Here is a 15,384-nt window from a genome sequence, read left to right as displayed (position 1 = left end):
ATTATACGCCAGGAGATGTTCTTATCAATATAGTCACCTCTGCATCCACAATAGCACATGCAACATTACCTTTCAACATGGCTCCTTCTAGTCAGATTCAGTTGTAAGTCATTCACTGTGGAGTGATGGAGTTTCATTACCTCTATTTTCAGTTCTAACACTCTTCTTTTTTTTCTTCTTCTTATTTTACTTACTCTAGTATTGCGGGACCTAACTAATTTCTTGAATTTTTTTGATTTTCACAGCTTCTATATTTTGTCTTATTTTCTGAGAGTAGAAACATGAGGCAAATGAAACCTGAGAGAAGTCTACATTAATTTCCTCTCTGTGTTCAATCCTAAATTCATATCAAGAATACTGACTTATGTTGAGAGTAATAATTGAAATGGTTCTAATTTCTTTAGCCGAACCATTTCCATGTTTTATAACCAATTGATATTCAATGTGTGATTTTCAAAGGAATAGAAGATGAGTAGTTTTTAGAACAGCTTCTCTGGGTCACTTATCAAAAATTATCTTCCTTTTATGGCAGTTGTACTTTAATTTTTGAATTATTCTGCAACCTGTCTAGTGGGCTATTAGTATTAGTACTGCTAAAAATAATGGTATATTTCTGGTATTTGAAACCTTTTTAGGACTATCTCCATCCTCAACACTCACAATATTAAAGGGTGATGGGTGATTATTATTTCCTTTGATTTTAGATCAATATTGGCTTAAGTCACAACTTGTAGAGAAAAAAGAGGATTAAATAGAGAAAAAGTATTTTTGTTGCTGTTGATGATGCTAATATTAATATGAGCATGGTTTATACTAGTTTATTTTATGGAAATCAAATTATACTACGGATGATTTTCAATATTGAAATGGTGAAGAAGAATCCCCAGCTCCTGCAAAATCTCACCCTTGGCTACAACATCTATGACAACTATGATAACACACTTGGCACTTCAGATGCCTTGCTAGACATGCTCTCTACTGGAGAAGCCAATGTTCCCAACTACAGCTGTGGAAGGAAGGACAATCTTTTGGCTCTTATTGCTGGAGCTAGCAGAGACATCTCCATTCAGATGTCAACATTAGTAGGCCCCTACAAAGTCCCACAGGTTTGTGTTTGTCTTTCCCTTTCTGTAAAGTGAGTTGGGTATTGGTATGTGAGTGGTATATTTAGTCATTTCTTCTCTATGGAATTCAAGAGCTGCTTTTCACCATGGCACTTGTAAGTATTATGAATAGGGATTGGGATATACAGTGGGGAGGGAGCAAGGATCAAAAAAGACATTTCTTTTCATAACATCATCCCCATTGCTTAGAGAGCTTCTTCTGCACCTTGTGAAGGTGAGGAGAGGGTCTGTGTTCAATCAAGGAGTCTTCTATTCAATAGGAATGTGCAGCACTGATGGAAAACTCATATTTTTTTACATGATCTTAGCTAAAACAACAATATCTTCAATCATGAAAAATCTCAGATTTTTTAAAAGAGTCCTATGGGATTACCTTTCCTACTGAAGATAAAACATATATGTATTATGAAACTTTAGAGGCCACTAACATTAACTAGTCAAGGCTATGGTTTTCCCAGTTGCAATGTATGGCTGTGAAAGTTGGACCATAAGAAAGGCTGAGCGCCAAAGAATTGAGGCCTTTGTACTATCATACTGGAGAAGACTCCTGTGAGTCCCCTGGACTGCAAGGCGATCAGACAGGTCAGTCCTAGAGGAGATCAACCCTAACTGCTGTTTAGAAGGTCAGATCCTGAAGATGAAACTCAAATACTTTGGCCACCTAATGAGAAGGAAGGACTCACTGGAGAAGAACCTAATGCTGGGAAAGGTTGAGGGCAAAAGAAGAAGGGGACAACAGAGAACTAGGTGACTGGATGGAGTCACTGAAGAAGTAGGCGTGAGCTTAAATGGACTCCAGAGGATGGTAGAGGACAGGAAAACCTGGAGGAACGTTGTCTATGGGGTCGCGATGGGTCGGACATGACTTTGCAACTAACAACAACATTAACTAACCATTTTATTTAAAACCTACAAATATGTTAGCCAGCATGTCAACAATTTTTGCCCTAAAATTCTAATGATCAAATTCATCATAAAAGGTTTGAAGAACAATATTGCCCTGGAGAGGATTTTCTACCAGCTGAACAATTCAATAAATATCTCAGCTGGTGGGCCCCTGTATTAGCAGGTTCATTTATATATATAACTAATACTTGCTGTACCCATTTGAGTCAAAGTGTTGTTCCTAGATATAAAACGGGGAATAAAAAGGACCCCAAAAATCCCTGGCCCATTTGTCAAACAGATGTTGTGACTAAAATACATGCCAGCTTCCCCTTGAATAGATGTTGAGCCCGCCAAGTGCCCCTCGACACAAACCTCCAGGCTGCTACATGGGGACGTCAAGAGCCAGCCGCTTGTGGGCTTCCTGTCTGGCTTCCGGTGCCGCCAGACAGTCCTCCGTGACCGCCGCCCCGTTGCCTGTAAAGAGCCGCCTTTAGACCTGAAAGGCGGCTCGAAAAACTCCATTTCCTGACGGAAATGTGAGTCAGAGCAGGCGAGGGCAGGTAGAGCCCTCTGCGAAGTCCCCAGAGGCTTTTTTTTTTACTCTTGGGGACGAGCAGGTTGAGGCTCCCTATTCCCGCTCGCCGTCGCTCCGGGCATCGGGAGAACTCTGCCTTTTTGCAGAGCTAGGCGCTGGAACCGGATTAATCAACGAACTTAACAGATGGATTTATTAAAAAAAAAGATGAGACTTGGACTTGGGACCCTAAATTGCAAGTATCCTTAATGAATTTATAAGCATTTCAGAGTGAAAGAGAAAATTTTTTTAAAATGGCGACCGCTGAGGCTTGGAAAGTAGAAGAAAGCCGAAAGTGAGAGTCCTTTCGTAATAGATACAAAGTAGCGGAATATATAGTGCTGGCTACAATTTGGAAGAAAATTAGTTATTTTAAGTTCCTTTCTTCTTGGAGATTTGTACTTGATCTTGTTTGGGGGAAAAAAAAGAGTTTGCTGGCAGGATGGCGGTAAAACTTATAAAGTCTGATAGACAAGCGGGGGGGGGGTGCTCCCCCACTCACAACTGTTTGAACAAGCTTTGAGCCTACAGACTTTGCAGAATGGTTTTAACTTAAACGAATTTCTTCAGGAGGAAATGGCTAAATATCATGAGACTGTGAACCAGAAATTTGAAAAATTAAGGCAGGAAATTAAAGAAATGATACAATTAAAGTATGATAACTTGCAACGAAAGATTGTAACAGTGACTAATGGTTTTTCAGAAGTTGTTATAAAGTTGGATACAAATATTAAATTACTAGAGTCTAAAATGGAGGAAATCACTCATGCCCTCGTCACCTCTCGCCTTGACTACTGCAACGCTCTCTACATGGGGCTCCCCTTGAGGAGCACCCGGAGGCTCCAACTGGTCCAGAATGCAGCAGCGCGGGTAGTGACGGGAGCAGCCTGGCGCTCCCATGTAACACCGCTCCTGCGCGAGCTGCACTGGCTCCCAGTGGTCTTCCGGGTGCGCTTCAAGATGTTGGTTATCACCTTTAAAGCGCTCCATGGCATAGAGCCTAGCTATCTTCAAGACCGCCTGCTGCCACCAACAATCTCCCATCGACCCGTGCGCTCCCACAGAGAGGGCCTCCTCGGGGTGCCATCAGCCAAACAGTGCAGGCTGGTGACCCCCAGGGGGAGGGCCTTCTCTGTGGGGGCACCTACCCTCTGGAATCAATTGCCTCCAGAGATAAGGAGAATCCAAGACCTCGGTGCCTTCCGCCGTGCCCTTAAAACCTTCTTTTTCCAGCAAGCCGGGCTGGCCTAACTTTTTAAGTGTTTTTAAGTGTTTTGTTTATTGTTTTTAATTAATGGGGCCAAATTTATATATGTATATTTTAACTGTATTTTAATATTTGTACTTGATGTTTTTACTTGGCTGTTCACCGCCCTGAGTCCTCAGGGAGAAGGGCGGTATACAAATTCAAAATAAAATAAATAAATAAATAAATAGCATAGTATAGTATAAGGGGGATATGATAATTTTATTAGAAAGAAAGGGTCAGCATATGGAGATGGAGTAAGTGGATGGTAAAGTATGATATAATCTGTTATGAATTTGGGTTTTATTATGAAGAAGTCACAGGGGAAGGGGAGGGTGAGGGGGGGTAGGGAGGAGGGGGGGAAAGGGGGGAAATCTGTATTTGAAAAACTTTTTCAATAATAATAACAAAAAGAGCCAGCCGCTTGTGAAAACGTCTGCTGAGTGGGTGGGGGAATACGGGGGTTGGGGCAGGGATGATGGTAGCACGGGGGATAGGGGCTGCATGTAGGCGTTAACCCACTGGTGGTTTAGTGGGCTCGGTTCGGCGGGGTGCTGAAGCGGCTGACGTCACTAAGCTGCGACAACAACAAAGGGGCGGCAAATACAAATCTGCCACTTCCCAGCTGACTGTCATTACCAGAAGAGCGGAGAAGGGCAGAATGGCGGAAGGTCAGCTGACCTGATAAAAGCCACCAGGGGCATTCTTCGTCAGTGCTGACTTTATTTTGCAAGCCAGAGCCGAGTACGAGTTGTTCTTGTAGCTGAAAAATAAACCCGGATTGATCCACATCCGTGCCAGGTTTTGCGTCTTTCCTGGGAGTCAGCACCGGCAGCCTAGCGGGGCTGAGAATAGAGTTGAGAGTGGTATGTGAAAAGTGCATTTCTTGTAGGGGAAAGCTCGGATGAGAGCTCTGCATCGGAGGCAGAGAGGGAGCTGGAGAGCAGCAAGGCAGAGGAACAGCTGGAGCCTGTTCCCAGTGTGTGCATGCACAGAGCTGCCAGAAGACAACAAGGAATGGACTTTTGCAGGAAACAATTCGTTCATTCTATGACTCTGAGAGACTCTGTGCCAAGATTTGCCTCTTTTTTTTTTTTGCTTAATCCCTTACAATGAGTATACTTCTTTTGTGGAGGTCCAGAGATAGAAGATGTAATGCATCTATTATTTTGAATGTCAATTCTATAAGGAAGTGGGAAATCAATATCTTGGATTGCACTTTAGAGAAACAACTTATTGGGATCCTAATATTTTAAAAAATGCATTGCCTGTGTGCTCAGAATTCAAAAATTATATATAATAAAGCCCTTTTTGGAAGGAAATTATGGTCTGATTGTGGTAAATTCTAGGATCGTATAGATAAGGAGTCCTGTTTGTTAGTTTTGTTTGTGAGTAGTATTGAATGTATTTTTAAAGTTAAGAATGTTTTGTACAGGTTTTATCGTTTATATTGAATAAAGTTTGGAAATTTTTAAAAAATGCATTTCCTGTGTGCTCAGAATTCAAAAATTATATATAATAAAGCCCTTTTTGGAAGGAAATTATGGTCTGATTGTGGTAAATTCTAGGATAGTAAAGAAATACTATTTTCATTCTTTATATTTATTCTATTGCACTGTTTTTTTTAAAAAAAAATCCACATTTATATGCTATTTTGTTAATGCTCTCTGTTTTCTATTTTGTATCTTGATATGGCCTAATGACTAATCAACATGAAATTGTTCTAATATGTACATGAGAAAAGAGTTGGATTCATTAAAATTCAACCCATAAAAATTGGGACTTGGTGGGGCCACAAATATAACACAGAATTCTTCATTATTATTTTTTTCAGACCAGTGTTAGAATTGCTTCAGAGGCTCTGAGTGATAAAAGTCAATACCGTTTTTTCCATCCGATGCTCCCCAGACAAGGAATCCAGTACCCAGCAATTGTCCAAGTGCTCCTCCATTTCAGATGGACATTGATCGGTCTCTTTGCTCCAGACACAGAGAAGGGAGAGAATTTCATGAGAACTTTTACTCCCATGCTTGTCAAGAATAGAATTTGTGCTGTTATATCACAACAATTGTCAATGACTGGACGCACAGTACCCCTCAGGGATGCCCTTTCTAAATGGAAACAAGTCAATGTCTTTGTTCACTTCATAGAGCTTGATTCCATTTGGGACAGAATTCTTTCTTTCCATTCAATTCTTGAAGGTTTGCCAGGACCCATTGAAGGGAAAGTCTGGATCATGACAATGGTTGGATTTTATATATTTAAAAAGTACAGGACTCTCAAGTATGTCCATAGTGTTTGGACCTTTCCTCTTCAGTGGAAAGCAAGTTGGAACAGAGATGATGCCTATAAAACACATTTCTCTGTGGAATCTGAATTTCAAGATGAATATTTTCACTGTTCTCTTTCAAAACACATCTTTTCTGTCAAAGGCCGGAGAAGATGCACCCAGAAAGCACCACGGGATACTCAAGAGAAAAGGAACAGGATTCAGATCATTAATTCAAGCTACAATTACAGTGTCATTAAGATTCTGGTCCATTCCTTAGATGCTGTATCCAAATCCAAGAGGAGAAGAAAGAAAGGAGAAGAAAGGTTGGGGGTGTCATGGCTGCAACCATGGAAGGTATGGGGTCCCACAAGGGTACATCAAACTAAATTCCTTTTCAGGGTCATTGATGTTCTCTCAGCTTGGTGGTTTAAGATTTTAAGGTTCTGTCCAACATCTTGTACTTGTTGGAAGAGCCTTGAATCTTCCCTTCCACAATCATGATGTTTTGTATATTCGAACAAATGTTCTGAGATTCCTTCTGATTTTAAGCTCCTGTAAACCAACATAGCTCTTCTCCTTGTAGTCTTTCTTCAAGGCTAAACGCACTTCCTTGATTGTTTCCTTGGCTTCTTTGTTCTTGCCTAAAGCTGATGAAAAACTTTTTGCAATGTCTTCTCCAAGTGTGGTTCCTTCGAGAGGACCTGGTATGATTCCACTAGATCATTAATGACATTATCATCAAATTAGTAATATGGTTATCATATCATTAAAATATTACTACTACTTGACTATAATCAGTAACCATTCCACATATAGAATAATGTGAGAGAAACTATAAATGAAAGCTTAAAGAAAGATATAGATTTTGGCTGCCATTCATTTGTGTTATACAAGATACAATCATGTATCAAGTCCCAAATGCTAAAAATTAGTTAGTTTCAAACTGGATTTAACTTATGCACCTCTCTCTATCACAAAATCATATTTTTATTTTCTGGAAACTGGGAATTTTTTAAAAGCAGAACAAAGATACTTTGTCCAAGTGTTGTTATAATTTTTGCATCACAAAACATGATTTATCTACTTCCTTTAGTAATGAAAATAAAAAAGAATCAATGACCAAGGTCTAATTGTAATTGATAACTTCCCAATTTTATCAGTAAGATTAAATTTTATTTGAGTACAATTTTAAAGACATAATGATCATCCCATCCAATGCTCAATTATTTAGATCCATATTCATCACATCATGAAGGATTTTGTTGATTCTTTTGCTAAAATCAAGTTATACCACCAGCATTCACACAGTTGAATAAGGAAATGTGATGATATGTGGGAATTGGTTTGGTGAACCAGAGAAAAAGATGCTGTGTTGGGAAAGATTAGATAAGATAGTGGTGTTGGGTGTACCACAGCTGCATAACAGGCAGAGAAAGAAACTCAGAAAAGATCCTCCCTAATTTTTTTTCAACCATCAAAAGGGTTCATGAAAGATCTGGACCTTCACATTGTTAATACCGTGTTTTCCCAAAAGTAAGACTTACCCCAAAAATAAGCCCAAGTGAAGGGGTGGCCATGACCACCATAGGAGGCAGCGAGTGTGGAGGAGTCAATTGTGTCTAGCAGTAGCCACAGCTCACACTGCGCAGGTGAGTTGATTACCTGTCCAAGCAGCAGGTGGAGGCAGAGGCAGTGAGGGAGGCACATGATCTGGACGCACTGCATGGGTTGTGGGAAAGCCAATGGGCTGGAGTGGCAGCTGGACAAGGAAGGCTCATCTTCATATGCAGCACTGGCAGCAGATGGAGATGTAGGCAAAGAGAGGAAAAGCAGGTGATCCAGACATTCATTCATTCATTCATTCATTTCTTTGTCAAGTACATATTAGATAATATATATAAGTATAAGCATGAATTGAATACATAAAATGAATACAATTAAAGGGAACATTAGAAGAGGGATGGTAGGTATGCTGGTGCTCTTTGCACACCCCTTACAAATCTGTTAGGAATGGGGTGAGGTCAACAGTAGCCAGCCTTAGATTAACATTTTTTTGGGGGGGGGGTACCACAGAGTCAGGTAGTTCATTCCAGGCATTTATCACTCTGTTGCTGAAGTCGTATTTTCTGCAATTGAGTTTGGAGCAGTTCACTTTACTTTTGTATCTATTGTGTGCTCATGTATTGTTGTGGTTGAAGCTGAAGTAGTCATTGATAGGTAGGATATTGTAGCAGATGATTTTATGAGCTATGCTTAGGTCATACCGAAGATGGTGTAGTTCTAAATTTTCTAAGCCCAGAATTTCAAGTCTGGGGGCATAAGGAATTTTGTTGCGAGCAGAGGAGTGGAGGACTCTTCTTGTGAAATATTTATGGACACACTCAATTGGATTAATGTCTGATATGCAGTACGGGTTCTATACAGATGAGCTGTATTCAAGAATTGGTCTAGTAAATGTTTTGTATGCTCTGGTTAGTAGTGTAATGTTACCGGAGAAGAATGATGAGTGGAGTGCAGGAAAGCTGAGAGTCAGTGGGCTGGAGTGGGCAGATGGTGATGAGAGGTTCATCTTTGTGTCTCTCAGCTTGTCTGATGCCCATGCCGCATGTCAGGATCACCTGCCTCCCATTTCACGCCTTTGCATCAGTCGGCTGCTTGGACAGCGAATCAACTCACCTGTGCTACACGAGCTGCGCAGCACCAAAGTGTGCCAACCAAGGGACCGGCGGGCTGTAGCTGCTGCCAGATATCATCGGTCCCCACTTGCTTGCCATCTCTTGTATGTGCAATGGAGGGGTGGGGTGCTCAGGTGAGCTGATCACCCTGAAATGGTGTTTCCCTGAAAATAAGCCGTAATGCTTATTTTGGAGCCCCCCAAAATATAAGACCGGGTCTTATTTTCAGTGAAACATGGTATAGTGTTATAATAAAGTAGTTCATCTGATCAATTTTCCCGTCTGCTCTACCTGGATGAAGATTAGCCCTGCAACTTTCTTTTTAACAAATCCTTGCTTTCTGGTAACCACCCTGATGCTTTCAAGGAGTTTATGAATACTCCAGTTATTTGTGGATTTTTATTGATTGATTGATTGATTGATTGATTGATTGATTGATTGATTGTCAGATTTATATGCCGCCCTTCTCCCGTAGGACTCGGGGTGGCTCAAATAATGAAACAACCCGACAATTATTTAAATAATGTTAAAACCAAATATAAAATCTCCCAAACCCCAAAGTAAAAACCACAACAGGTCAGGGAAGCTGGTGAAAGAGCCATGTCTTTAGGTTGGCGTGGAAGGTGCAGAGATCGGGGGCCGTCTGGAGCTCAGTGGGCAGCACATTCCAGAGGGTCGGTGTGACCACAGAGAATGCCCTCATCCTGGGGACCGCCAGCCGACACTGTCTGTCTGGGACCCGGAGGAGGGCCACCCTATGTGAGCGCACTGGGTGGTGGGAAGCCAGTAGGAGGTGCTCCTGCAAATACCCCTGGCCCGTGCCATGAAGGGCTTTATAGGTAAGTACCAGCATCTTGAAGCGGATCCGAAGGACCACTGGCAACCAGTGCAGCTTGCGCAAAAGTGGTGTCACATGGGAGTAGCAGGATGCACAAATTGATTTGTGACCTTTCCTAGAATGACAATTTTCATCAATTATATCTTGTCAATATACTTTTTGTCGGTATATTACATGATTGAGAAATATTACTAAGTGTCAGGGTTCCAAGTAACACCCCCAACGAAAGGAGACTCTGAGGCTTGAGTTTCCTCAAAGTTCCATTTTATTACAGATGTCATATTGGCACATCTGGGAAAACCTGAATCTGAAAGTTTCCAGGTTTTTCCCACCCAAAGGAAAGTTCAAGTTCCTGCCCAGCACCCACATGTCCATCACATGGCCCAATCAAAGCACTGTCCCATCTGGAGATGACTCCCAGTTCCAACTCTCCAAGTGCGGGGCAAGATGTCCCTGACTCTCTGAGAAAGAATGTTATTATGGCTATATTTATTTTATTTATGTATTTCGTCAAGTATGTATTTTATAACAGATACAAGTGTAAACATAATTATGAATACATGAAATGGATACGAATAAAAGGAAACATTAGGACAGGGATGGTAGGCACGCTCCATACAATTGCCCCTCCCAGTTTCCCACAGTAGTAAATGTGGCAGGCCTGAAGCTCCAAGCCAAAAGATGGCTTCCAGGCCTGACACCGAGTCTTTGTTCTAGAGTTTTGAAAATATTGGTAACACTTCTTCTCCCAATTCACAATATGTACAAGTTAAAAAAAACTGTAGAAAAAAAAGATTCAAGTATAAGAAGACCATGTGAGATAAGAAACCAAGATTTCTGCTTTTAAAATTGCTCAATGTTTCCATTCTAGAGCCATCCATTTCTAAAGGAGAAGGAATTGTACAATCTTTCCCTAATGAACGTGTACTTGGATCAAAATGGAGACGTATCAGCAGATCTGGATATCCATAGTAAGGTGGCTCTCCCTAAGAATTGCATTGACAAGCATTTGGGGAGTTTTGAAAGGCAGAGACTTATAATCAAGCAAGATGCTTTGTCACAGCTAAAATGGCTCAACAAGGTGGGGAAAATATTGATGTCTTTTCTCTCCCTCCCCCAAACAATTAGGACCCATTTCAAGTGAGCTATACCTAGTCAAAAAGATGGGTAACCTTGTCTGAGAATTGAATGTGTGGAGTAAAACTTCCATAATTTTCTTAGACAGATAAGGAGGCTTCAGTTCTATTGCCCAAGGTATCCTTCAGATGCTATCATGCTGACCATGTTGTAAGCTGATTCAGGTATATCCAAAATAAGATTTGGTGTGATTATTATTTTGGACACAAATTGTTGCCATTTAATGTCTCTTCTGCAATTAATCACCATAAAACTGGTGAGAAAAGCCTCATATGCTGAAGATTGTCATGCTAGTAGTTTTAGGTACACTTGTTCCTTGTCTTCAATTATCCAAGATGAAGGTAATTCTGTTAACCATCTTGTCCTGGTTGGAGTTAGGATCTCCTAAAATTGCAGGTCCATAGTCTGCAATGTTTTTAGTCATCTGAGACTATAGTTATACATGCATCTCTTTAACCCAGCTGGGATAGTGGAATTTAGGAAGGAGGTCCAAGGCTTTCAGTTCACATGAAATAATAATAATTGGTCTGATGTGAGCTTATTTCTTTATTAATTAAATTTATTTGCTGCCTATCTCACCATGATAATGGCTTGAAAACTGAAACACTAAAGCATGATTTTGATGCAAAGAAAAGCAATTTCTGATATCAGAAGTAATAAGGGACAAATTTGAGGGAAATATTACTTAGATTTGGGGATTGGCTTGTAAGCGTGCACTTCATCTGAAAATCCCTTGAATCCAATTGTTTATCTTGATTGTTAGCTATCTTAAGACACTCGGGGAGGCAGCAAATCAAGCCAATAATAAATATGAGTATCTATTTCCCTGTGAGTTTGTGTCATCTCATTGTAGTCTTTCAACAGAAAGGACCTCATGTTGGGTACCTTGTGTTAGATATCCCTTTCCCACATAGGGCTCATATACTGATGTGCCATGTGCTGCAACAAAAGATGCCTGATTCACGCTTTTTGAGGGACATGTTTTCATGACCTCACTTCCGTCTCTCCTAACTATACATTTCCTTTAAGGTTGACAGCCATTATTTCTCTGCATATTAACTGGGAGATGATAGATAGATAGATAGATAGATAGATAGATAGATAGATAGATAGATAGATAGATAGATAGATATAGATGATAGATGATAGATGATAGATGATAGATGATAGATGATAGATGATAGATGATAGATGATAGATGATAGGTGGGTGGGTGGGTGGGTGGGTGGATGGATGGATGGATGGATGGATGGATGGATGGATGGATGATAGATATATCCTTTCAAAGGGAAGCAGCTTTGCAATGTACTCCAGAAGGAACCTTTCCAGATCCTACTGGTCAGAAGTTTCTGTCTTCATCACAGTTTTATTCTAACAAATTTAATGGAATAAAATTTTAATAAATCTTTTACAGTAAAATTTATTATGAGTGAATATCTTATTTTAAAATCATGCCTATATGAAAAATAGAGGAATGCTATGTTAATTCCACTGTGAGGTGGAACCTCCAGGTGTCACTTGATGCTTAAATCTTTTCTCAGTTTCATCTTTCCAGACTTTATTAAATAGAAATGTACTTTTTTGCAATCTGATATATGCCAAGAAGGGATGCGGTAGTTCAGTGGCTAAGATGCTGAGGCTTGTTGATCGAAAGGTCAGCAGTTCAGTGGTTTGAATCCCTAGTGCCGCGTAACGGGGTGAGCTCCTGTTACTTGTCCCAGCTTCTGCCAACCTAGTAGTTTGATAGCATGTAAAAAATGCAAGTAGAAAAATAGGGACCACCTTTGGTGGGAAGGTAACAGCATTCCGTGCACCTTTGGCATTTAGTCATGCCGGCCACATGACCACGGAGATGTCTTTGGACAGTGCTGGCTCTTCGGCTTTGAAACGGAGATGAGCACCGCCCCCTAGTGTTGGGAACAACTAGCACATATGTGCGAGGGGAATCTTTACCTTTACCTTTATGCCCCAAGAAAAAAGGAGGAATTAAATGAGCCATCTGCCTGCAATTGTATCTCCTGTAACCATTTGGAAGTATTCAGAGATTTCATATTTGTGTATGTGAAGCCCAGAGACTATTTGGCTAATGTTCATATCTACCTCCATCTTACATACAGTAGATGATGAGTCTCAACGTATTTTCTTTGCCATTTCTTCTTTTTCTTCTTAGTCTCTGCCTCAGTCCAAATGTGTGGAAAAATGCCAGCCTGGATTTGTCAAGAAGGCTCGTGAAGGAGAGCCAGTTTGCTGCTATGACTGTGTTTCTTGTCCAGAGGGAACTATCTCCATTCAGAAAGGTAGGTAACACCATAGGGAAACTTACTGGGTTCACCCAGAGCGCTTTGATCAATATGCATCTTAAAGACACATATACATTTGATGTTTTTTTTTTAATTTTCATTGTGTCCAATTTCTTCCACAATGGGAAGAGAAAAATATCTTGAAGGATGAGGTAGGAAGAAGGATGTTGTGAGTAGGAAACCTCTCTTTTATTTGCCAGTTTGGATGTGTCCTCCCATATTTATCTTTCTTAGGAACATGTAAATTCTTGTAACTTGAGGGACAATTTTAGATCAATGGATTTTGTTCACTCAAACCAACTTAACATTAAAAGCCCAAAACTACATCAATCAATTTGTTTAATCAGACAATATTTATGAAGATCGTGAATTTTTATAAATTGAAATATCTAATTGAGAAGAACAATGGAGGGAGAGAAGTTCGTTTCAAGGAACAAATGAAAGCCTGGAGACTTGCTACTTCTCCCAGGCATTTGGGATAAGTTATGGTCAATGCAAGATAAGAATCAGAGAAGTGAGGTTGTGATGCCAGATATTTCTTCTTTTAATTTTATTTTGTTGTTGTTGTTGCTTTTATAATTGTATATATTGGGGAATATTATTTTCAGGAGTGAGAATTTACTGAGGCTTTCCTGTCTCTCAGTATCCCATCTCATTCAAAAGTTTTGTTGAAATTTTAAAGACTAAAAAAAGAAATGTTACTTTGTTTTCACAGATACGGAAAAATGCACCAAGTGCCCAGATGATCAATATCCAAACAGGAACCGAGTCCAATGTATCCCCAAAAGAATAACCTTTCTGTCCTATGAAGAACATTTGGGTATCATCCTCATCTCCTTTGCCTTACTCTTGTTCCTAACCACAAGCCTTGTTTTAATCATATTCCTTCAATACCTAGAAACTCCCATTGTCAAAGCCAACAACCGAGAACTCTCCTTCATCCTCCTGATATCCCTCCTGCTTTGTTTTTTATCCTCCTTTCTCTTCATTGGCCAGCCAAGGAAAGCCACCTGTCTTCTCCGACAAACAGTGTTCAGCATTGTCTTCTCAGTAGCTGTGTCTTCTGTGTTGGCCAAAACAATCACAGTGGTGCTGGCATTCCTGGCCTCAAAACCAGGAAACAGGATGAAAAGGTGGTTGGGGAAGACTTTGACCAACTCCATCATCCTTTCTTGTTCCGGTGTCCAAATATTCATCTGTGTCATGTGGCTGGGAGTATCTCCCCCATTCCCTGATTCTGACATTCACTCCCAGCCTGGAGAGATCATCCTTCAATGCAATGAAGGCTCTGCTACCATGTTTTACATTGTCTTAAGCTACATGGGTTTCCTAGCTGTCATTTGCTTCATAGTGGCTTTCCTGGCCAGGAACCTGCCTGGGGCCTTCAACGAAGCCAAACTGATAACTTTCAGCATGCTGGTCTTCTGCAGCGTCTGGGTCTCTTTCCTGCCCACCTACCTGAGCACCAAAGGAAAGTCCATGGTGGCTGTGCAGGTCTTCTCCATGTTGGCCTCCAGTGCTGGACTGCTGGGCTGCATCTTCTTCCCCAAGTGCTACATTATCATCCTTAGACCAGAGCTAAACACTAAGGAACATCTAGTGATAAAAGTAGGGGACTGATAATTAAATTGTTTCCTAGGATCATAATATTTAATTATTGATTGCAATTTTTATTCATTTTTATGCTTTGTTTCCCTCTATTTGACAATTTGGTTATTTTAAAAAAAGTTAGATTAATGAAATTAAAATCCAAGATCATCACTAAACAATAAAATACATTCATAGTTAATATTCATGTTTTTAAACTGTTGGTAGCTGTCAGGTCTCAGAAATTTCTACAGGGACGCTGGCATTTTAGTGGGAGGAAAGGGGAGAAATGAAGTGATCTGTATATGAAGTTTCTGTTTCCTGCATTACTGTGCTAGTCTCTATATGAAATTCCTGTTTCTGTTTCCCTGCAATGATGTAATGTGGGAGGGGTTTGGTTAGCATTGCTTTAAATAGCTGGTTTTAAATGAGAAGCTTCAGTTCTTGCCTAGATCTCTTGCTATCACAAACCTTTCAGTAAAAGCTCCTTTTGGAACAACTGCAGTTCCAAGAGTCCTGCTTTCTTAGGAAGATTGGAGAGGCAAGAATTTTTGTCAGCACACAGGTTAGCCAATATTTGCCTTATGCAACCCTTGAACAGAGGACACATGTGAACCATTGGTGGGTTGCTACCGGTTCGCCCCGGATTGGTGATAAGAAGAGACATGCATTCTTATTATGACAATGAAGCAGTCATACACAGTTGCTCCCCTGGAGATTTCTATTGAGCCGCAGTGATGCAG

At 40.5% G+C, this 15,384-nt stretch overlaps 1 protein-coding gene across 1 annotated transcript; it reads left to right on the top strand.

Annotated features, from left to right (window-relative positions):
• The first annotated feature begins 848 nt into the window (after window positions 1-848).
• LOC139309966 (vomeronasal type-2 receptor 26-like) lies at window positions 849-14,674 on the top strand. Its single transcript, XM_070934146.1, has 3 exons — window positions 849-1,106; window positions 12,925-13,051; window positions 13,770-14,674. Exons 1-3 carry the CDS (start codon window positions 849-851, stop codon window positions 14,672-14,674), a joined length of 1,290 nt encoding a protein of 429 aa, XP_070790247.1.
• Window positions 14,675-15,384: the final 710 nt, after the last annotated feature.

This window comes from Pituophis catenifer, unplaced genomic scaffold, assembly GCF_029215685.1.
Source record: "Pituophis catenifer annectens isolate HBS135680 unplaced genomic scaffold, rPitCat1.0.hap2 SCAF_2, whole genome shotgun sequence".
Taxonomy (NCBI): Eukaryota; Metazoa; Chordata; class Lepidosauria; order Squamata; family Colubridae; genus Pituophis; species Pituophis catenifer.
The sequence above is the reverse complement of the archived record's forward strand: the minus strand, read 5'-3'. Positions and strand labels throughout refer to the sequence as shown.

Excerpts from the sequence above, each read along its gene's own strand:
- LOC139309966 (XM_070934146.1), top strand. The coding sequence starts at position 849 with ATGATTTTCAATATTGAAATGGTGAAGAAGAATCCCCAGCTCCTGCAA. Across the intron at positions 1,107-12,924 it reads GCCCCTACAAAGTCCCACAG|TCTCTGCCTCAGTCCAAATG; the intron begins GTTTGTGTTTGT and ends TTTTCTTCTTAG. Across the intron at positions 13,052-13,769 it reads AACTATCTCCATTCAGAAAG|ATACGGAAAAATGCACCAAG; the intron begins GTAGGTAACACC and ends TTGTTTTCACAG.